Source organism: Populus euphratica, unplaced genomic scaffold, assembly GCF_000495115.2.
Source record: "Populus euphratica unplaced genomic scaffold, PopEup_1.0 scaffold392.1, whole genome shotgun sequence".
In the NCBI taxonomy this organism is placed as follows: Eukaryota; Viridiplantae; Streptophyta; class Magnoliopsida; order Malpighiales; family Salicaceae; genus Populus; species Populus euphratica.
This window is the reverse complement of record NW_011500279.1, coordinates 196,282-220,439: the sequence shown is the minus strand read 5'-3', so window position 1 is coordinate 220,439 and position 24,158 is coordinate 196,282. Positions and strand designations below refer to the sequence as shown.

Below are 24,158 nucleotides of genomic sequence, written 5' to 3'. Positions count from 1 at the left end.
TGATGAGATTAAGAAAAGTAGGGAATTTTCTCTTATATATTGTGTACTAATTTGTTACCTCTTTACTTATATGATGTTTTTTGTTTACAACTTGTGAGAGCGGGAAAAGCCTCTTAAGTATGGAAGATGCTTAGTTATAGGCAAACATGAGTGAAAGGAATGAAAAAAAGGTTAAATCTAATAGGACTAGACTATTGTATAGGGACTGAAAAATCTGAACAAGAAACTAACTATGTAACATATTTGTTAGCCTTATCTCTTTTCTTTTTTAATTGTGTCCTCACTAATTGTGTTGGAAGCTACATTATCTTCTATGATTCAGTTTTTATATATATATAAGTCTTAGAAAAGTGGAAAATTAACAAACGCCCTAAAATATATCTTTTTATTTTAAACAAATAAGATATTATCATTATGGATGGAAACAATTCTTTTTGTTCACAAGATCGATTTAGTAAGATGTTTCAGTAAAAGAAACACATTGAATTTTTTACGGATAGAAAATTTTTAAAATTATCTTAAATTATTTAAAAAACCATAATTTTAATATTATGCAATTGGTTTATGTCATAAAATAAGGATCTCTAAAAACTTTTATATGACATGATGAAAATCACACATAAAAAAAAATCTAGTGTAATGTAATGATTGAATGTTAAGAATATAGTAATATTAGAGTTTTATCCCTATTTAAGGTGGTTAATGGGCTAGATTTTGACCTAAATCTACAAAATAAGTTAATGTAATTAAATGAAATTTGTTAAATAAATTTTATGGCACAAGTCCAATTACAATTTGAACATATGAACTCATTTATTTATTAGATGGATCAAATATATATCTACCTTGATTTAGTCCAATAATGATTTGAAATTGATATTAATATTAATATTTTAAAAAAAAAATTCTTAAAACATAAACAAATTATAATATAAAAAAACAAAAAATAACATAGCACTAGATACTAAGCTTTCATTTAGGATTTACATATTTTAAATGTTACATATTATTTTGCAATTTTATTCCTTTTATTCTGTATATTGATTACTATTTTTACAAATGAGCTTTTATTTAGCCTTTTCATATCTCAAATTAATTATGTAAGAAAAATACAATAAGCATAGTAGAAAATTAATAAGTTGTTGCTAATATTATACTTGTATTTAAAATTTGTTATGCATTAATATATTTTTCCCATTTCAAGATTTTTCCATAAAACATTAAAATTTTGTTATATTTTTACTTAGAAAAGAAAATTCAACCTCGCACCTATAACCCATTAAAGTTGTGCAAGTTTATTTTTGCCACTACTGGTTTCAACACCAGAACCTTCGTGCTTCGTGTTGTCACTTTAATCACTTATGGCTTTTTTTGGATGAAAATTACAACCTATGTTAATGTCAGAACCACCCTAGAGGCAAGGCAAGAACTGGAGGTGGGAAGGCTTTTATCATTGCGTTTAGATATGGGGCAATCATGCTGCAAATGGATTCTTGGTGCTTTACATTAACATCAACGTTTTTAAGCTGTACTATAGTGATGATTGGGAAAGGCTTTTTGAGTTTGTAATTAGTTTTGGATTTTGAGGATCTTCCATGACTCTTTTTGGTAGGGTTAATGGAGGTATAACACCAAGGTTGCTGATGTTGGTACTAATCTTGTTAGTAGGGTTGAAAGGGATATTTTCTAGGATGACCCAAGAAATCTTGTTGTGATAGATGACAATGTAGGTGATATAGCTAGTATAGGATCTGATCTGTTTACCTCATACATTGATTCTTATTGTGTTCCACTAGTTGTTGCTTTCATCTCCTCTTTTGGAATCAATCATGAATTGACACCAATGTTATGTCCTCACATTATCAGTTCTGTGGGTATCATTGTTTGTTTGATAGCCATCGTATTTGCAACTGATTTCCTTGAAATCAAGGTTGTGAAGGAAATTATGTCAATATTAAAGAATTAACTCATCACTTTTATTGTTTTAATGATCGTTAGAGTTGCCATTGTTAGTTGGATATCTCTCTCATCTTCCTTTACCATCTTTAATTTAAAAACCAAAAAGTTGTCAAGAATTGGCAACTCTTCTTGTGTGTTATTGTTGGTTTTTGGGCCGATCTTATTACTAGATTTGTAATTGAGTACTATACTAGCAATGCACACAGCCTTGCTAAAGATGTTCCTGATTCTTGCCAAACTAGAGCTGCCATTAATGTTATTTTTGGGCTTGCATTAAAATACAAATCTGTCATTATTCCTATCTTTGTTATCATAGTCAACATTTTTGTTAGTTTCATTTTTGTTGTTGTGTATGGTATTGTTGTAATTGCCCTTGAAATATTGAGCACCATTGCCACTAGGTTGCTAATTAATACATATGGTCCCTTTAATGACAATGCCAGAGGTGTTGCTGAGATGACAGATATGATCCACGGAATCCGAGACAAAACTGATGCCCTTGATATTGGCAAAAACACCACTATTGCTATCAAGGAGGGATTACTTTTTGGCCCTACTTGGTGCATAATTTGAACAATCAATGTATTAACTCCTAAAGTTTTCATTGGTTTTGTCGCGGGGGCGACGTCGTCTGACGATAGTAGAGGCTATCTATCGTGCCTCCTTTTGTAAGGTGTTGTGTGTTGGAAAAGGTTTTAGATTTAATCATAAAATTATGATTAATATTTAGGATTCGCCACCTAGTATTATGGTCACTAGAAACTTATGGTTTGTGAGAGTCTGGGTAAGGGACTGGTTGTGCATGGAGAAGACACATCACCCCCAGTGCACCCTACCTAAGATAAGTTGTATTGTTGTTTGATTTTTTTTTTTAAGTTGGGTTTCTATTTGTTGGTCTTTTCTAAAGTTCAAGGTAGATCTCTCTTTATGAGACAATCTCTACCTTATTGGGTTAAATTCGAACCGTTCTAAAGTCTGAATTTTAGCATGACATTTATGTACACCTTGTATCTTTAATACATGAGAGTATACTTTATCGTGTAATTTTATACCTACAAATATTAAAGTCTACATCTGGATTTTAGAAAGAAAAAAAATTAGAAAAAGACTTTTGATATTTTAGCGAAATCCTAATGGATGAGTATAAACTGGTTATGATATCTATTTTTTGGGTTTTTAAAACATAAGAAATATGTAATTTTTTAATGAAAACATGCTTGGAAAATTTTTAAGATTTGGCCGTATGCATGAAAATAATTTTTAAAAAATAAAAATTGATTTAAAAGTTTTTTTAATAAAAATTTGAAATTTTTTGAAATATTTTAGAGAAAACTAGGTATTCTAATACCGGATTTGTATTTTAAAGTGTAAATATACAACCTGATATTATACAAAATTGGTAGAAAAATATTTAAGAAAATCACAAATTTTTTAAAGGATTTTTGAAAAAGATTTTGGAATTTTTTTGTATTTTTTCAAAAACAAATATATAATATAATATTATATATATTAATTAAATATTATTAAACATGTGGGCTGGACCAACCCAGATAACTGGTTCAGGCATAAACCCAGAAAATAATGGGCCAATCTCGACCCAGCATATTTTTTGGGCCGAGCTGGGCCACACTGGCCCGACCAAACTTCTATATTAATTACTTGCAGAATGTGAATAGTGGTTCATGTTCTATATGTAACTGAAATGGTTGCAGAAAATGGTGATTGATAGAGGAGTGACTACCGGGTGTGGTGGTGGTCTGAACACAGAGTACGTCGCGCTATGGTGGAGTCGGCGGTTGGAACTGATTGCAGGTGGTAAAGGTAACAAAAGAAAATAGGAGGGGTTGCGAAGTGGAGAGAAAAAGGTTCACGGTGGCTCTTGGTGGTCGTTCGGTGGCTTCCTATAGTGGAGTTGGTGGTAGAGAAGCTGGTGGTGGCCTTGGTTGGTGGCTGGAATGGCAAAGAGAGAGAGGGAAAGAAAAACTGCAGAAACGAGGGCAAAAGGGCCAGTTTTTGGTTGATTTTTAACCCGATTTTCTCCTCCCTCAGGACATCAAATCCACCACTATTTATAACTGGTGGAAGAGGGTAATCTCATCTACACAAGGAAAAAAAATTTCAGTCTTTGATTTAGTTGGGACGCATCCAAATCGTTGGCTCAAAGTGTGCCTCATGAGTTGTTCAATCTCCAGAAAAAGGTTGCCTGAGGTGGCCTCTTTACGTCAATGTTGGTGCCGTCTCTTCCATTCAGGCTGAACCGTTCAATTGACGTTGTAAAGAAACTGCAAGGGATCATTTTTGTTCATGTTTTGTTAGATTTGATGAAGCAATGAAGCATTAAATGCATCTGAAAAGAAGCCACCGAGACAGCATTTTCGAGCAAAATCGGGGAAGACAATGAACAGTATCGAATGACGCGTCGTCTTTTTCTTTCAAAATGGTGTCGTTTTGGATTGAATTAGGGATTTTCAATGATTTTCAATTCAGTCCTCTAGCTTTTAATTGATTTCAATTGAACCTCTAATTAACCCTAAACTCTTGATTTAATTCAATTAGGCCCCTACAAAACTTCAATTTTAGTCTCTTATTTACACGCCTTTTGCAATATAGTTCTTATTCTTGGGTTTATGCAATTTAACCCCTAATTGACAATTAAACTTTCAATTTTTTTCAATTTCACCCTTGGTTATTGTCAATTAAACCCCTCAATTTTGACGCCTTTTCAAAATTGGTCCTTAAATACAAATCTTTTCAATTTAGCCCCTAATTGACCCCAAAAATTTAATTTTCTTGCAATTTAGTCTTAATTTCAATCAATTAACATGGTAAAAAATAAATTTAATCTCTTAAAATTCCAATCTTCTCAATTAAGCATAAATTTGGCTTTCAAACTTAATTTTTCACCAATTAAACCCTAAATAACATTACTTTGACCCATTTTAAAGTATAATTAAGTCCTTGCACTTAATTAAATCCTTCAATTGGACCTAAATTGATTCTTAAACATAATTAAAATTCAATTTAGCCCATGATTAAGCTAAATTGGCCTATTAAAAATTTAATTATGTCCATGGAATTAATTTTTATGTAAATTCATCCAATAATCATTTAATTTAACCTTGAATTTGCATTTTTTTTCTTTTTTTTGGCATAATAAGGTACAATTAGGCCTTGAATTTCCTCCAAAATTGCAACTTGATTCCCCAGTTTGCTTTCTCCACGTTGCTAGCCATTATTATTTTTTATTTTAAAAAAGAAATTGATTTTTGAGGAATAACCTAGAATTGGGTTATGACAGGTTTGATTGTGAGCACAATGCTTCTTTACTGATTCTCTATCATGATAATGAAGAGTGTGGAGAAGTGCAATACTTAAGATGGTTATGGAAGTTTACAGGCAATTTAATGTCATCCCTAGCTTGATGAAAGGCACTATCAAGCTTGACTATGCCATCTGTGTTAAGATCTCTACTAATGCTTTTATCATAGAGATGATCCTACTGGTGCACTGGAATTTTCCCTTGAGGACAAAGGCACTTTAAACGGGAAAAATTGTTACAAGTTCAATCTAGGGAGAGGATTTTGGCATATACAAATGAATAATTGAAAAGATTATTACTGAACATTACACTTCACTTGATTAGGTGTTAAGATTGTTAACGTTTCATTTAGTTATCTTTTTCTCTAGTTAGTATATTGTGTGGAGACCACAAGTGGCTTCAGAGGAAATCATGACTTGTAACTCTTCTAAAAGGAATTTGGGATTATATGCAATAGAATGATAGGAAGCGTAGGCATAGGTAAAATAATGAATGCATTCTAAGAATCTCTCCCCTTTTCTTCTTCTTCTTTTTCTTTCTTTTCTTCTATAGATGTTAACCACTACAAGCCATTGTTGGCCTTAACAATGAGCTCCTAAAGTTTAACAAAACACATGGAAGAAATCCCAATAGAAATAATTCCAATTAAGCTTGTTCCACTAGCATACATTATCAAGTCCAAATTGTAGCAACAACAAAGAAGCCCGAATCTGTCTTCCAGCCCGAGCACTGTTCGGTATTTTGGCCATATCTGGAGTTCTAGAAGTCCAAATGAGCTGAATTTTTTACACAAGAAAGCTGAGACAATTGCCTACAACTTTCATGTTTGCAACTGGCTCCAGTTTTGACGTTATCAATGACGTTTTGGGCAGACAAGAGAAGATAAGGATTGTCACCAAGTCAAGAGTTGGCCACCCACTCATCAATTAGTCATCAAATCAATAGTTCCCAATTTTGGCCTATAAAAGGAGGCATTTGCCATGCATTTAGGCATCTTGGTTTCCAGATCAAGATCATGCTTTTCCTTTCTCTCTTTGTATTTTTTGTAATGTTTATGCTTTGCTTTCATTAATATCAAGTTTATGCCTTTCATTTCCTTTCCTTTACTTAGTTAACTTTTATGTTCTTATTTTGTTTATCTATTTTGCTTTCTTTCATTATGTCTAGCTAATTTTATTATGTCAAGGTGAAAAGGTTACAGTAATGGTGTAAGAATAAGTATAGTGTAAACTTAATATGGACTTTAATGTTTGATACTAACATGTTTTGTATTTGTTATCTTGTTCACTCTTTAATACTTTGCTTGTTAAATGACTAATCTAGATTTATGTTGTATAATACTTGGTACAATAAATGCTTGGCACTTTCATAGCCCATACTGTATGGTATAACCAACACTTGTGTTATGAAAGAAACTTGATTTGTTGTTAACATATAAGTTATAATCATGAAGGTCTGACAATATTTATAAGTATTTGCATTAATCAAATAAAACAACTAATGTAATCATGTTAACAATTTATAATCTGATTGGAATCTCCTTTATGTGTGGTTTCCAATTGAATAATAAGAGTTTATACTATATTTATTTGATATACCATTAGTGGATCCTCTAACCTTGACATTTGTTGTTATAATTATTTAATCCATACGTTAATATTTCATCTCAAAGTTCTCATCAACTTCTTTTTTTTCTTCCTTTTCTATTATTATTATTATTACTACTACTACTACTACTATTAGTATTATTATTATTACTATTATTAATAGTATTATTAGTATTAGTATTATTATTGTTGTTGTTGTTATATTATTATTATTTATAATTTGTACAACTAACCTCCCTATGGTTCAACCCAGGTTTTACCGGGTTATTTATTACTTCGATACTCCTGCACTTGGAAGAAGACAACAATCTTTTGGTCATGTCACTCACAAAGTCACAAACTTAAAGTGTTTTTGCATACTTATATTTCAAGCTGCCATTTGACGTAAAAATAAATATTTGTGATGAATATCTATAGTTACTGAGCAACTCAAGGCATTTATACACTTTTGTTTATTTAATTCTCTAATAATTATTACTCTATTTATTTAAACCTTGTTTAGGATTAGATAAAAAGGGATGATCACAAGTAAAGCATCACACTCATCTTTTATGCATAATCACACAACTCACACAACTTTTACAAGGAAAGATGTACTTCAATAATCTTAAAGAAAAAAGTATGATATATCTTGCTTTATAAGATATTATATATCCCAAATTAATACATGCAATGTTCAACACAATAATAAATCCGAAATTATAATGTTGATCCTAAACAAGTCTCACTCACCTACGAATGCAATTTGTTTTCCAAACAAGCATGGCCATCTCAAACATTCAATTAGTAATAAAGAAGAAAAAGAAAAAGTTGATGAGAACTTTGAGATGGAAGATTAACATAAGGATTAAATAATGACAACAACAAATGTCAAGGTTAGAAGATTCACTAATGGTATGTCAAACTAGTATAAACTCTTATTTTTCAATTGGAAACCATACACAAAGAAGATTCTAATCAGATTATAAATTGTTAACATGACTGCATTAGTTATCTTATTCGAATAGTGCTAATACTTGTAAATATTGTTAGGCATTCATGATTATAATTTATGTTAACAACAAATCAAGTTCCTTTCATAGCACAAGTATCGGTTATACCATACAGTATGGGCTATACAAGTGCCAAGTATTTGTTGTACCAAGTGTTATACAACATAAATCTAGATTAACCATTTAACAAGCAAAGTATTAAAAGTGAACAAGATAACAAATACAAAACATGTTAGTATCAAAGATTAAGGCCCATGTTGAGTTTACACTATACTTATTCTTACACCATTAATGTAACATTTTCACCTTGACATAATAAACTTAGTTAAACATAATGAAATAGAGAAACATAAATAAACAAGATAAGAATATAAATAAGATAAAAGTTAACTAAGTAAAGGAAAGGAAATGAAAGGCATAAATTAGATATTAATGGAAGAAAAACTTAAGCAATACAAAGAGAGAAAGCAAGAGCATGATCTTGATCTGGAAACCAAGATCAATAAAGCAAATTGATGGAGAGGATTAACATATCAATAAACCTGATTCACCATAACCACACCATCACCTATAGTAGTCAGATCAATAGCATTTGACTCCATAAATCACCATAGATAACACCATTTCACCACCTAACACCATTGAAGATACACCACTGTTGGTCAGTTGCAAGAGATGCACCACTACATATTCTATATGAAAAAAAAAAGTGAAAGACCTCCATGAGTAATGGAGACTCAATATAAAAAAAAAAGAATATATAGTAGAAAATAATAATAATAATAATAATAATAATAATAATAAATTTGATATGTAAGGAAGAGAATAAGCTCCATAAATAAATTTTAAGGTATGGTGGAATTTGAAATGAGAGTTATGAATTTCGGATCAACATTTGTAATGTTAGCAAAATCGGAGAAGAGCTTCAAAAGATAAAAGCATTATTTTTATAAATCAGTGATGGATGGGGTAATATTGAATTTAATGAGGAAAAAAATTCATGATATTCTAAGTGAATAAATTCAAGCATGAAATTCGGGTTTTAACATAAAAGACACTGATTATCTAGTTTTACGGTATTGATTATATCTCTTAATCTAATCGTTGGATAGGGCTGAAATTTTGCAGAGACTTTCTAAACTTACTATCTTATCTAGGCTTAAAAATTTTAAGTAATCAGAGTTCAGAAAAATATAGTAAAACTAACGATGGTTAGAAAATAAAATACAGAAATTTACACATGAACTCATTAAGGTTATTTTTATAAATTTCCAGAATTTCACTAATCCTCTCTATGGTTCACGCTAGACAAAAGAAATAAAAAGGGGGGGAGAGAACCATTTCAGAAATCCTTCATTTGAAGAGCTTACAAACACCTTCCCAAAGAGTGAGTTAGAGTTTTATAAGTGATTTTTAAAGGAGAAAAGTGTTAAGCTAAAATTTGTGAAGGGAAAACTTGTTTAAAGGAAAGGAGCTTGAGTGATTAGGTATGGGTTCTTGAAGAAGAAGAAGAACAAGTTTAAAGAATATATTCTAAAGGACACTCTAAATTGGGTATGAACTTTAAAGAGTGAGATATATTCTTTAACCCTTTTTCTTTATTATGTTGGTTTTGGTGAGTAATTTAGAAGAATCCTAAATTTTAACTTTTAAGGTTCTTACATAATTTAAGGGAAATAAAAATTCTGAAGAGGGATGATAGATAGAGGTTCATTTGACATATAATATGTTGAAAATTATGAGAAATTGATGATAACAATTGGGTTCCAAAGCCATGTAAGTTTCAACTAAAAAAGGAGGATAAAAAGGGGATTTCTCTAATGTAATCTTTATTACTTACATGTTCCAAAGAATATATATTTGATCATTTTACATTTTAAATATATGCTGAAATTTATTGTATAAGATAATTACATGTAGAAATTCTTATGAGCATATATGTTAAATGTTAAATGTTAAATTAAGCAATGATGATGTGAGAAATGTTTATAGCTTGCATTGATTGTTAAAAAGTGTTTCCATGTAAATTAGTATATATGTCGTGAATGTATGTTGAAGACAATGGTTATAAAACAAATTAAAAAGAATGTAAAAGGGAAACTTGAGTTGTAAGAATGTTATAGTGATAAATTGCTAGTTAAATATACAAATTTAGAACATGATAGTTTTGTTGGTCAGGACTCTCACTAATATTAGATATTGAAGATGAAGGAAATTACTGCATATTTTTATAAAAGTTGTAGATAAATGAATTAGCTAATGTTTGACACTGATCTTATCTCAATTGGAGTTATAGAACTCCAAAAATAGGTAAAACACCGTTAAAAGGTCAAACTACTCATAACATGGTAGTTTTGTTGGTTAGAACTCTCACTAATATTAGACATTGTAGATGAAGGAATTTGTCACTCATTTTCATATAAAGATTGTAGAGAAATGAATTGGCTAACTTTTGGCACTGGTATTACCTCCATTGGAGTTATAGAACTCTATATATAGGTAAAATACCTATATATAGAACTTACTAGATATATTTGTTATATAACTTCTAGATTGGTTTGGGATTTGATATTGATGTATTATGATGCATATTCCTTCATGAAAGTTATAGATAAATGTGTTAGCTTTCAATTGACATAAATTGTGCTTTATTTGGAGTTATATAAATCTGTATATGAGCAAAATATTAAGAGGAGGTGAGACTGAAACCTACTAGATAGAATTGGTGTCTAACTTCTAGTTTGGTTTGGGATTTGATATTAATGGATTATGATGCGTGATCCTTCATAAGATTATAGGTAAATGTGTTACCTTTCTATTGACACAAATTTTGCTTTATTTGGAGTTATGAGACTCCGGTTATGAGTCATAGAACACCGAATTACGTTGATGCAAAACTGAGTCATAAGACATTGAAAATTATTAATGAAAAATAGACTTGTTCGACCATTAAATGTTAGTGTAAATAAATGCTAATTTAACAAAATAAAGTGATAAATAAAAAGAGTTTATCCATGAACTTGTTTTCAAAATTAATTGGGCATGTGAAATAATGAATGAATCAAAAAAAGGGTTTGGGTACTAATTCAGGATGTTCTACTGGAATGTAAGAGAAGCATATAGAGTGGGACCCAGCTTCTCAAATGCAAGTACAACAAGGGTTCAAGGTAAAGGTTGCCCATTTACTTCTTTAAATTGTTTAAATTCTTGTAATGCAAGTATGTGATAGACATTATGCATATTTTCTACTACTGTGTATCATGAAAAATATAACTATGTAAACATTGCCTACGAGCAGTATAAATATTATTGCATAAAACTTACCAACAAGTAGGAGAAATATTATTCTTGTGTGAACGTTACAAGTGAGTAAGAAATGTTATTATAATATGAATGTTGCCTATAGGCAGGGAAACAAATACCAATTCTATGTGAATGTTACAGACAAGCAAGAGGAATAATATTATTATATAAATATGCTCACCCAGTGAATATGACTAAAGAAAGGAAAGATACGTTGAAACGGACAAGGATTTGAAATCTGAATTTGGGTTGTAAGCTCCGAGATTTGGAGTTTGGATATGGATTTATATTATGTATATAAAAAGAAAAGAAGAAGAAAAAAGAAAAAGAAGAAAGAAAATGACCACTTATGGACTTGATTAGCCGACCCAGAATAAGGGTGGCTAATCTTGTTAACATCGGCATGACCTTAATGGAAATATAATGAATATTAAACTTGATTAACTATTTGTATCATGAATAGTTAACAATACTGACTAATAATGTTTGTATTGGCAAGCCCATAATAACTTGATTAACTTTCTAAGGAGGAAGTTAATGGTGTCAAGAGAACCTGACATTGGCATTTCCAGAAACATCTCCAAGTGCGATGGAGAGTAATTAATTAACTATTTTAGGTTGGAAATAGCTCAATGGCATCAATCAGTTAATTTGGTGCCAGCATTGCTAAGGAATTGATTAGTCTATCCGTGTAAGGAAGACTAATGACACTAATAAAAGTTATTAGTGTCAACAGCAACTGCCTAAAATTTTACGGCAAATAAGAAAAAGGATAAATCAAACAAAAGTTGATGTGTATAATTGAAAACAAAATCATAAGTAGGTTATGGAAGGATAGATGTTAGATGTAGTAAAGGATCTTTTTTTACAGATCAACTATGATTATGCCCTATTAAATGGGTACATATATGCGTAGTTAAATGTAGTAGTGATCCTCTATTATCTGGTTGTATTTTATTTATTTAATATAATTATTCTCTTATTTTGATGTTGCAGGTCTTTCTCATTCCCGTCAAGAGTAATGTCCTAAGTGTCTAGTTCTTTTGTATGAATTAGGGAATTAGCATTTCCAATTCTTTTGTATGACTTAGGGTTAGCATCCTTATTTCTTCTACCTAAACCTAGGATGAAATGGATGTTGTTGTATTTTCTTTAGATAATTATATGACAGGAACAATGTTAGTATTCCTTTATCTTAATCTTAGAGACCTTCAAGATTTTATGCTCGTAATGTTAATGTTATAAATCAAGTTTGTTTTGTAAATTATATGTTTGAAATGAATCCTTGGATTTGTAATATATTATGATTAATAATAATTGTGGTCGCGACGCGATATGAATATGCATTGATGATGGAATGAACATGAAATATGTATAAGATGAGTTGTCAATAACTTAGTATCTCTCGATATAGTGGAGACTTTGCCAAAATTTCAGTAGAAATTTCATTACAGTGTATAATAAATAAAAAAAATTACCCGTATTTTTTTTTTTACATACCAAGTTGTAAGGAATTAACTATAAATGCTTATGAAATCGTCACACGTTATAGTAAGTCTTTGCTAGACTTATAGGAAGTGTGACATTGTATTTGATTAGTCCTTTATATTTAGAAGTTTAACATTACATGTTTATAATTTTTCTAATTTATTTTGATTTTAATTAATCTTCACGTTAAAAAGGAAAAAAAACAAGATTATTTTTATTTTTATATCATGATTTCACCTATAAGAATTGCTTATGATCTTAATTTCATCTCCAAGTTAAAGTTGCACATATTTACATCATAACGATTTGGTGTTTGACATCAAGTCTACAATTACCATGAATCTGACCCTTAATAATACCCTTAGAACCATGGAAGAGGAACCATATCTTATGTGAAACAAAATGATCAACTTGTTTTAGAGAGTTGAACCCTTAGAGATTTTCCAAACAGGGCACCCAAAAACCAGTACAACTCTATTTATTTTTATATTTCAAAAGTGCTTTTGAAAAAAATTAAATTTTTTTGCTTTAAATTAATATTTTTTTGGTGTTTTCAAATCATTTTAATGCGCTGATGTCAAAAATAATTTTTTAAAAAAATATTATTTTAATGTATTTCTAAGTGAAAAGCATTTTGAAAAATGACCGCAACCGCGTCTTCAAACACCCAAAAATAACCATTATAGACAAGTTCATCAAGGGCACCACCAATAAAACTATCTTTTAGGTTACTCTAGCCATGATAACTCTAATAAGTGAGTTATAAGACATAATAAAATAGAGGGTCCCATTTTTTACAATTGTTATGACCCTTGGATTTTTATTAGGTGGATTCATGACATGAATTATTATTTTTTATTCATTTAAATTTTATGATGATATAAAAGTTAGATTTGTTAAGATGAAATTCATTTATATTATCTAACTTTATTAGGAAAGTATCGTATAGAGTGGAGAAATAAATCTTAAATCATTGATTGGAATGAGATGGAATAAAAATTATAGGACAATTAGCAACCTCTCTCTGTGTATAATTTTAATTAAAATCTAAAGATTTTTTATTTGTAGTACAACTTTTGAACTAAAATGGATGATAACAATACTAACAACTAATAAAAAAATTGCTTTATATTTATTTGATTCATGTTTATATAAACATAAAAGCAAAGCCCTTAATCATTCCAATAACAAAAGTAAAACATGAGCTCATGAATATGAATTATAATTTATTTTTTAAATTATAAGTCTAGGAGCAAATCTATATAAAGGCCACATGTTCTCAATTAAGGGAAACATTCCATATAGGTCATAAAAATAGCTAGATAATAAAATATAACTAACAAGGTCGCTTATGTAATCAAGGGAAACAATGCTAAGTAATGACATATTAAAATTAAAGCAATCAGTATATATATAAGAAAATTGTAGGAGTTTTATGAAGGAGATGGATGATAAGTTGATAACCCAACAAAAAGTTTTTTTTATCAAAGGAGAAAAATCAAATACAAAAAATAAATAGCAAAAATAGTCAATCAAATTAAAAATTACAAAATATAATAATTTACAAACAATATGACCAAACCAATTTATGTCCTAACTTTAAATCTTTTCTTCTTAACAACCAAACAAATAGTACACAATCATAACAATCAAAAGGGTAAAAAATTAATACTTTTAGTCAACAAAACAAACTCTAAACTGAAAAAATTTTAGATTCAATATTGTTAAGACATTCATCAATAAAGTAAAAAAGATTGAAACTTTATGTTTCCTACCTAATATTCAAGAAACCAGAGAGAGATTTTAGTGATACGTCTACCTTTAAAAGGATTGATTTTGATTTAAGAAAATTTATAGGGTTGATCTAAAAATAAAAAACCTTAAATTATTCATCCGCTTATAAGTAAGTAAAGCAAGTATTAGAATAAAGGGAACTTACCTAATTAAATTTTATTGATTTCTAGTAATTTTTAGTGTTTGTTGATAGGATTACAATACAAAAAGAGAGTTAATTGTTGTCTGAGTGTTTGTGTGTGTTAAAAAAAAGGAGTTTATAAGTGATATATAAGAGAGCTAGTTTGTGTGTGTTAAAAAAAGGGAGTTTATAAGTGATATATAAGAGAGCTAGTTTGTGTGTGTTAAAAAAAGGGAGTTTATAAGTGATATATAAGAGAGCTAATTTCTTAATTATACAACTAGAATGGAACAAGAGTGAGAAACCAAAACATCTCAGTCAGAATATGAACGAGAAGTCCAGAATGACCCAAGATCCTGAGCGAGATAAAATTTGTTTTACTTTGTTCTAGTTTTTAAAATTGTACGAGATATATTAACTATTTTAGTTAGAACATAATGGAATTCACAACCTTGCTCATAACGATAAGATGCGATATATAACAAGTTCTAAAAATAAGGAGTGATACTTGCAACAACAAAAAATATGTTTATATATTTATTTATTTATGTTTACAAAAAAGCAAAGTTTCAGCTTTAGAAGGAAAAAACCCTTTTAAAAATATTACTATTTTTGAGTTAATCCTTCAATAAAAAGTAAAACCTTATATTTTATATAAAAAAAAACTTTCACTTTTTATGAGCATGACCTTTTAAAGGATTATACCATCCACAGTTTGGTTCTTTAAAAAAAATTATTTATATTTTCTAAAAACCAGCAAACTTTCAACTTCTCTTGAATAAAACTCTTTTAAGAATTATTTCTTCCATGAGTTAATTCTTTATTTATTTTTAAAAGCAACTCAACTTCTCTGGGACATAACCCTTTTAAGGATTAAGTCATCCTTAAGTCAATTCTTTAATCAACATACATCACAAAAGGAGAAACCTAAGACCCATATAATCATAACATTAGGACACAAAACCTCACATTACATATACACACATTAAGATTAATAATATATTATAAATTAATCAAAATAGATAAATCAATGCATTAGGGTTTGAAATTAACATTTAGAAGCTGCTAGAGCTGACTAGAATGCACTAAAAATTAGTCTAGCAATGGAGGCACATGGATTACACATGCAGACAAACAAGCTAGATTATAGAGAATCGTTGCATGTGTAGGCAAAATAGGAAGGCTTATGAGTTAATAAATTATAGGCTTCTCCTCCTCCTCTTTTTCTTTTTCTTCTAAACCCATGGTGTAATCCACCATCACTCGTGATCAAAGTTAGGTCAAGAAAAAAAAAAAAAAGTTAGGTCAAGAAGAATTTTGGTATTTATTGTTTCTCTCTTTTTTTTTCTTTTAATTTAATCTTTTTCTTTGATGATGTTTTTATCATTATTTTTTTTTTTAGATTAACGTGGGTGTCCGGGCCAGCTTGCGCGCACCACGACTAATCCCACGGGCCCTGAAGTTAACGACCATGTAAGCCTCCAGTGGCCATCATATGAGCAACCAAGGACTCGAACCTGAGACCACAGAGGGAGCAAACCCCTTGATCCCAAGTTCTTACCACTTGGCCACCACCTAGATGGTTGATGTTTTTATCATTATTGTTATATGATGTTATGATTTAATTTTTATAATGACTCATAATAGCATGAGGGCTAGTTGTGATCTTGGTAGTTGATCAAGCAAAAAGATGAAAGAAATTGGATTGTGAGTTTGGTTACAGAAGAAGAGAGTAATTAGTGGTAGCTGTAATGATGTTTTGGTAAAGAGAAAAATATGAAGACTGTGGATTTATATAGAAAGAAGTTATATAGTGGTAAGCAACATACAAAAATATGTTTTTTTGTTTCTCAATGTATCTTTTTCTTTTTTATTCTTTCCCTTATGATTTCTTTTATTATTCTCTCAAGAATTTTTTTTCTTTCCCTTTTTTATTTTTATTTTTGCTTACTATGTAGTCTATTTATAGGCTTTTCCTTGCATATCCTTTCACTCATTCTGATTTTTAATCTTATGTCTTCTTATTTTTCAATCTCCTTGTCTCCCTATCTCTCTATTTAATGATTGTTTTGGAGAGAGACCCAAGTTGTTATTTTTTTTTTCCTATTTCTTTACTTTTTCATCATTTTTTTTTAATATGGAATAAAAAAATCAATTACAATAGTTATGAATAAATGATAATTCTGTATGTGATGCGTGTTCATAGTTTTAAGCATCAAACTCATAACTTCAAGACAATTACATTTTTTATTAATCAGCTCTACATGTATGTACGATCTCCAAATATCATATTATAATTTATTGTTTTTTTTATCAGCAATGAAACACACCCGTGAGTCTTGTCGTGCATGCATCAACACTAGGCAAGTGCTGAATGAGAGAGACATGTAACGATCCTAATTATTTGCCAGCAAACTTATAAAATATAATAATTCTTCTTGTTTGTTTTTTATAGATTGTAAATGTGAATCTTCTTAGGAGCATCAAATCCTCTTTAACTCCGAGACAAATTCATCTTTCTATGATCCACATGTAGCTTGTCGATACGAATCATCGGACCATAGTCCTCTCGTTGCATGCATAGTAATTCTACATGTGTGACACCCCCCCCCCCCCCCCTCCCCAAAAAAAAAAAACCTTATTTTAACCTAAAAATAGCACAAAAGCATCATATAAACCTTAATAAATCCATTATCAATTCTAAAACACTTTAAAATTATTGTCAAAGTGCAATCCATAATGGTTTTTTTTTTTAATGAAAAGAACAGTAAAACAATATAATATAACATAATTATGAACATATTTAACTTCAATTTTGAAATTCTGACACATTATTAAAAAATTTAATCCATCAGAATTATCTAGTTTTTTTTTTATGAACGAGACTAAATATTTCAAAAAAAATATTTTTATTATATACTCAATTAAACCAAGATATAACTTGAATGGTATCAATTAAGTTATTGTGTCTCCAACAAACAACGCTAATTGTTGTTTCCTGCGTTGAAATAAAATGGCAAATCATAGTTCATATTAATTGAACAAGGTTTACTTTTAACAAATTTTAGTTGAGTCCGACTACGTATAGATAGTGAAATAGTTAAGAAAAACAACACAAGGGCCAAAATAAAAACTCCAGAAAAAAAAATCGAACCTAATGGAAAGTAAATATAATAAATAATATGCTATATTTTCAAAAGTATTGGTCATTATCAAGTTCGTCAATGATAAGTTTTTTGGCATTTTAAAAATACAATGAAAAGATAGAAATGCTTTTAAAAACAAAAAAAAAATTCAACATTGACATCAAAGAGTAATTTGATGTTTTAAAAAATAATTTTTTTAATTAACATGTCATATTAAAAATGATTTTGTACTTGATCAAATATAAAATAATTAAAAGTATAGTGAAATGATCAAAATATTCTTAAAAAAACAAGTTGATTTTGTACCTAATCCCACATAAGGTTTGTGAATAAGTGATTGTCTAATAATGAGCAAGAAATATCTATTTTTCTTCTAAATAGGGTGTATTGAACTTCTAATTTATTAGATATTTTTTATTAATGTTAACTAAGTATCATAAATAAATTACTCCCAGCTATTTAATCATTTGATAACTAGAATCATTTTTTCATAAATGATCACTATGGGTTAGACTCACTAGAATTTGATTAATTTTTTTTGTAATTAAAGTAAACAACTAAACCAAAAAAAAAAATTATCATCAATCAAATCACTATTTATAATGAAAAAATTGATTTTATCATAAATCCAATCATTGTTCACGTTCAAGGGGCTTTTTTATTTTTCTATTAAGATTTTTTTCAGCTCAATGAATAATCTGATATATAAAACTAAATATATATATATAAGAAAAATAAAAAAGTTAGCCCCATTTATGACACACATAGACATATTTGTGCACTTTAAAAGATGTTTTGTGCCTCTCGTTGTTCACTTGACTTGTTAAAGTAGATTTAATAATAATACTAAATAATTTTTTATAATCTAAATATATTTTTTATGTTAAATTTTGTTCTTTTTCATACAAACCGCAAATGACTTTATAAATAAATGCTTGCGCTATAGTGAGGAGAAAAAAAGAAGAAGAAAAAAGATGACGGGAACAAGCCATCATCAAGATCAAGTTTTATCGAACACCAAGATTTTTATATAAAGCCCTCTGGTAAACTCATTTGATAAACGGTTCTAGTAATACCTCTCTGTCCCTCCCTTCCTCCTAAAATTAATTAATTAATAAATAAATAATAAAAACAAGAAAGTTTATATTACAGTACTAGCAATGCATGGTTGGTTGGGACGGCATGGTGTTCAATGCAGGTATTTTATTAACCGGCCTGGTAGCTTGATTATCAACCTGGCTAGCCTGGTTGTGGCCAAGCCTGGTTGTGGCCCAAGCCAGGTTTTGAAAAACATTGAATTTAAAGTTGACTTAGTTTTTCTAATCAACTCAACAAGTATTAACTTGGATGAAACTTTCTTTGAATTAAAAATATTTCAAGTTAAAATTATATTAATCCATGACCCATAAAAAAATCATATAATAAACTAAGTTTAATATGTTTGGTTGAATGTCATCAATCTACTACTAAAAGAGTAATCAACTGCCACATATAGTTGTTAAACATGACTTAAAAAAATATCTTGTTATTAAATCATCAAGCTAATACGTGGATTACATGTTTAACCTAAATTTAACCTATGTCAATTATTTTTATTAAAACATTGACTTTCTTTAAAAAAAAATAGTATTAACATGATAAGTTTTTTTAAAAAAAACTTTTATTGAATTTTTCCATGCATAAAATGACATCTAATAAAAAAATTTGTTTGGTCCCTTTTTCATGAGAGTTTTATATGGCCTAAACTAGATTAGATTTTGGATTTGTTTATTTTTTGGTTTTAAAAAGGATTTAAAAAAATGAATTTTTTTATTTTAAATTGATATTTTTTTCACGCTTTTAAAGCATTCTAATATGTTGATATAAAAAATAATTTTAAAAAAATATTATTTTAATGTATTTTCAAACCAAAAACAATTTAAAAAATAACTACTGTCACACTCTCAAACACCACCTTTAAGTTATAAATTTTTCTAGTTAATTTATCAAATCAAATCACAAATATATTGTTACTTTTAAATATAAACTTGTTCTAATGCATGACTTGAAATATATTGTCCCAGTTTATAGATTTGGTAAATATTTTTTAATTGAACTTAGCTTTTTTATATTCTATTTTGTTTTTATATTGTTAAAATAAATAGTTTTAAAGAAAAATAATGTTATTAAATTTTATAAAGTAATAAAAATTAAAGGATGCGAAAGAAACTAATATTCATCCAACACTCATTGCATTGTAATAATTCACGGTATTTTTCTTTTTTTTTTCTTTTTCTTTTTGAATTTTTAGTATAATTTTTGAATTTTTTGAATTTTATCTTTTAATATTAAGGTGATTGAAAATTTAGCTTCGTAATTTGTTTCTTTTTAGTTTATTTTTCTATAAGGTTAGTATAATTTGTAGGTTTACCAGGATAATCCAAATTGTCTGGTTTACAAGTTTGGAGGGATATTTTTTTAAAAAAATTGAACTTGATTTGTTTATCATTTATTTTTATTTTATATAGTTAAAAAATAATTTTAGAAAAAAAATTATATTATTAAACTTTATAAAATTCATGGACCTATTCACAAGTTAAATTAGTTTTTTATTCATCTTTAGATATTGGGTTAATTGATAATTCAGTTTTATAATTGGTTTTCTCTCTCTCTCTCTCTTTATGAGGTTCTCAATTTAAAAAAAAAAAATTGGTATTGAGTTGGGGTTTGATTTTGCAATCATCTATTTTTATTATCATATAATTAAATAAAAAAATTAAAAGAAAAAAGTTATAATCTCAATGGATTCATAACTCAGTTCACAGGTTTGGAGCACTAACTCAGCTTACTCGATTTACAGATTTGACAAATTTACCCACTAATAGGATTTTTTTTTGCTTTTGGTCTTTTAATTGTTTTTAATTTATTTTTTTATTTAATATCGGATTGGTTTGAAAATGAATTATATTATTGATTTTTGTTTGCATTCTAGGGATAATTATCTCAAATAAATATTTATTTTTAAATTGGTGTTTAATTTTGTGAACATCTATTTTTATTATATAATTAAATAAAAAATTATTAAACCCAATAGAGTTTATGATCTTAAGACGCAAGGGAGCGGAGGTCAATTTAATATGTCATTGTCTTAATATATTTTTTAAAATTATCATTAAATTTTTTTAAAAAACTAAATTATATTTTTATCGATCATCCAAATTATATTTTAATTTATAAAATCAATTGATTTTAAATTTTTTTGTTAAAATATAGTTAAATCAGGAAATCAATTCACTTAATTAGATTTAATAATATTATTAATATTTTTTATATTTTTTTATATATTTTTTCACATAGAGTGTGAGCACTACACTGGCAAATATCTAAATTTTGTATTTGACGTATAAAATCAATTAATTTAAATTAAATTAACTCATTTAATTAAAAAATAGTTAAATTAGAAAAATCAATTCACTTAATTAGATTTAATAATATTATTAAAATACTCAATATACTTTTAATATTTTTTATATATTTAAAAAAAATTGTTTCAATTCGCATTGAGTGTGATCACTATACTAGCAAATATCTAAACTTTATATTCGTTTAATAATAAGTAAAATATAAAAACAACAAGTGGAAATGCCACTTCTACATGTCGTCATCTTCATCGACCTCGGCGATCAGATGACCCGCGATGAGTGGATATGCCAATTCCCACACGGCACAATCGTCTACCTTGGCGATATGCAGACCCGCAATGGGTTCTTCATCACCATTGTACGCTCTGCCTTCTCAGACAAATCAACATCATCTCCATCCACAGCTCTCCACTCAAATTTACAAACTAAATTAGCCACATAATACTCCAGATGAAGCATTCCTAGTTGGTAACCTGGACAGATTCTCCTCCCAGCACCAAATGGCATCATTTTGATCTCTTTGCTCCCTGTGATATCAAATTCTTGCCTAATTCCATTATCATGATTCAGAAACCTTTCCGGCTTGAATGCTAGTGGATCTTCCCACGCCTCTGGATCCCACCCCATCTCAGCAACTAGGAAATTTATGGCCGCGTTCTTTGGAATCAAATATTCATTATTCAAAACAACATCCTCCATCACTGCATGTGGAATCAAGAGACGTGCAGGAGGATGCCGCCTCAGGCCTTCCAAGACCACTGCTTTCAAATACGGCATCCTTTTCAGATCAGATTCGCTTACCTCCTCCTGATCTCCATTTCCAACAACCTCTTTAATCTCCATTAATAACCTGTCTTGGATTTTTGGGTATTTGACCAAATTTGCCATGATCCATTCCAGGGAAGTTGTAGTAGTATCAGTGCCAGCATTTAGAAACTCGCTGCACAAATTAGCAATTTCCTCCTCTTCGATTTTTCTTTCTCCATCGGGAAATTCCAGAGATAATAATGTATCGACATAACATAAAGCACGATCATGATGAGGTTCCATGCTTTTCCTGTCTTCCTCTTGCAAGTTCTTTCTTGTTCTTATTAATGGAATTGATACGTCTTGCTGGCATTTACGAAGCTGATAGAATTCCTCCCAACGCCTACGCAGCACGATCTTGGTCGCACTTGGCCATAAATTGAGTATGTTAAACTTATTGAAACTCAAAAAGGTTCGTCGCTGAACTTCCTCGATTTTTTTAATCTGGTTTTCATCAACATTATCACCAAAACAAATTACGACTAACAGACAAAACATGGCATATTGAAAGTGCTCCCTAACACAGATAGGCTGGCCAGACTTTTCTTGGGATGCCAGGCGATTCTTAAGTACTTGCAGCGCCCACCGGCGCGAATGAGAGAAAGATTTCGAGCGAGAAGGGTGGAGGAAATTTTCAGTAAGGTTTCGCCGCAGGAGACGCCAAATCGGGCCATAGAAAGCAAGACTAACATTTCGCTGATTGCTGGTGACAAGTTTTTGAGTAGCAGAAGCCGGTGGGCGGTTAGCAAAAACTGCACCATTTTGGATCAAGGCCTTGTGAGCTAGCGAGCGGTCGGCTATAAATATGAGAGGGCGGGAGCCAAGGTAGATAGTTATAATCGGGCCTAACTTGGCATGGAGTGAGTTCAGGATGGAGTGGATATTAGAGGGAGAGATGCGGCGGAGCCATAGGAGGCTGCTGATTACTGGAATGCATTTGGGGCTTGGAGGGAGTTTGTAGAGAGTAGGCTTTGTGTTGATAAAGTATCGGTTGACAATGAATTTGAGTATACCATAGATGGAGATGGAGATGAAGATGGAAAAGAGAATGAGGAACCACTGATTCATATTGAAATTAATTAAAAAAAAATGATTTCTTCTCGATGATAGCTATTAATTTCATGCAAGGGTAATTATATAGAAGGTATTTTATTTTTTTAATGTATTAAAATATCTTGAGCTGTAATCACTATAATATTTTTAAATATTACTAAGTCACGCATGTTGTCATAAACAAATTCGGTTTGGTTTTCTTTCTACGGCGTAAAAATTATTGCGGTAATTGCTCAAAGTAGATGATGTAAAGCCTTCCATGACTTCCATGCTTTTCTCTTAAAAGAACACTCCCTAAGAGAACAAGACAGTCGTGGACGAGTTCTGGAAGGGAGGGAGGCGGCTGATGGTTTTTAATGTTTAATTATGGGGTATTCCTTGTTAGCCTACTACAATACAGTTAAATATTCGTTTAAGCAGGTCAGTCCGGTTCAATTTAATATATTTTAGACTTTTTAAATTGAAATTGTACCCTTTTTTATTTTTTGGTTTAGTTTTTTGAATTAATTTTATTATTATTTTCATGGTTTGATTGGTTACTTTGGTTTTGGTTTTTTTTTTTTTGCCTCACCTTAGCCATTTACATCTATTTATATTTTTATACATAAGAAAAACACGGTTATGTTAACATAGGTGTATTTTGTTTGCCTATAACAAATATATACTAAAAGGGAATGGGAGGTTTTAATATTGCTTTTACTGTAACTCTAGAGATATTTCAGCATGAGCTATAATAGTAAAATTACTCTTTTGCTTATTCAAATAATATATGGCTTAGAAGGGTATTAGGGTCCTTTTATTTTATATAAACAGCAAAGAAACTAAATTTTCCTTTGATACCAAAAAAAAATTACATGCACGTGTGGTCCATGGGTATTATCAGTTTTTTAACTTTAGATTACAAATGAATTGCTAAAATGTCATTTAAGTCAAAATAACCAAAGTTTTCGGTCAAGATATATTTTCATGTTGGTTGTTTTGTTATATTTTTGTTTTATCAAGAGTATTATTATATTTTACCAGAATAACATAATATTATATTTCAAAAGTCAGTATATTTTGGACAATATATGTAGCTCCTTCCCATAATTAAACTTAACCATCCACCATGTGGTTAGATATATTGTTGTATTTTCTTTTAGCTGGTGTGAGATGTGTCATTAATGAG

General features: G+C 29.5%; 1 protein-coding gene, 1 long non-coding RNA gene and 1 pseudogene across 2 annotated transcripts; 2 read left to right on the top strand and 1 right to left on the bottom strand.

Annotated features, from left to right (window-relative positions):
• Positions 1–1,247: 1,247 nt before the first annotated feature.
• Positions 1,248–5,500, top strand: LOC105113117 (pyrophosphate-energized vacuolar membrane proton pump 1-like; annotated as a pseudogene).
• Positions 5,501–6,877: 1,377 nt separating this feature from the next.
• Positions 6,878–23,072, bottom strand: LOC105113115 (cytochrome P450 89A2-like). Its single transcript, XM_011009143.1, has 3 exons — positions 21,340–23,072; positions 11,921–11,923; positions 6,878–6,888 (listed from the first exon to the last, which is right to left on the bottom strand). Exon 1 carries the CDS (start codon positions 23,003–23,005, stop codon positions 21,443–21,445), a length of 1,563 nt encoding a protein of 520 aa, XP_011007445.1. The 5' UTR covers positions 23,006–23,072; the 3' UTR covers positions 6,878–6,888; positions 11,921–11,923; positions 21,340–21,442.
• On the top strand, positions 10,916–12,516 carry LOC105113113 (uncharacterized). Its single transcript, XR_839886.1, has 2 exons — positions 10,916–11,044; positions 12,177–12,516. It is a non-coding gene; the product is annotated as an uncharacterized LOC105113113 (long non-coding RNA).
• Positions 23,073–24,158: the final 1,086 nt, after the last annotated feature.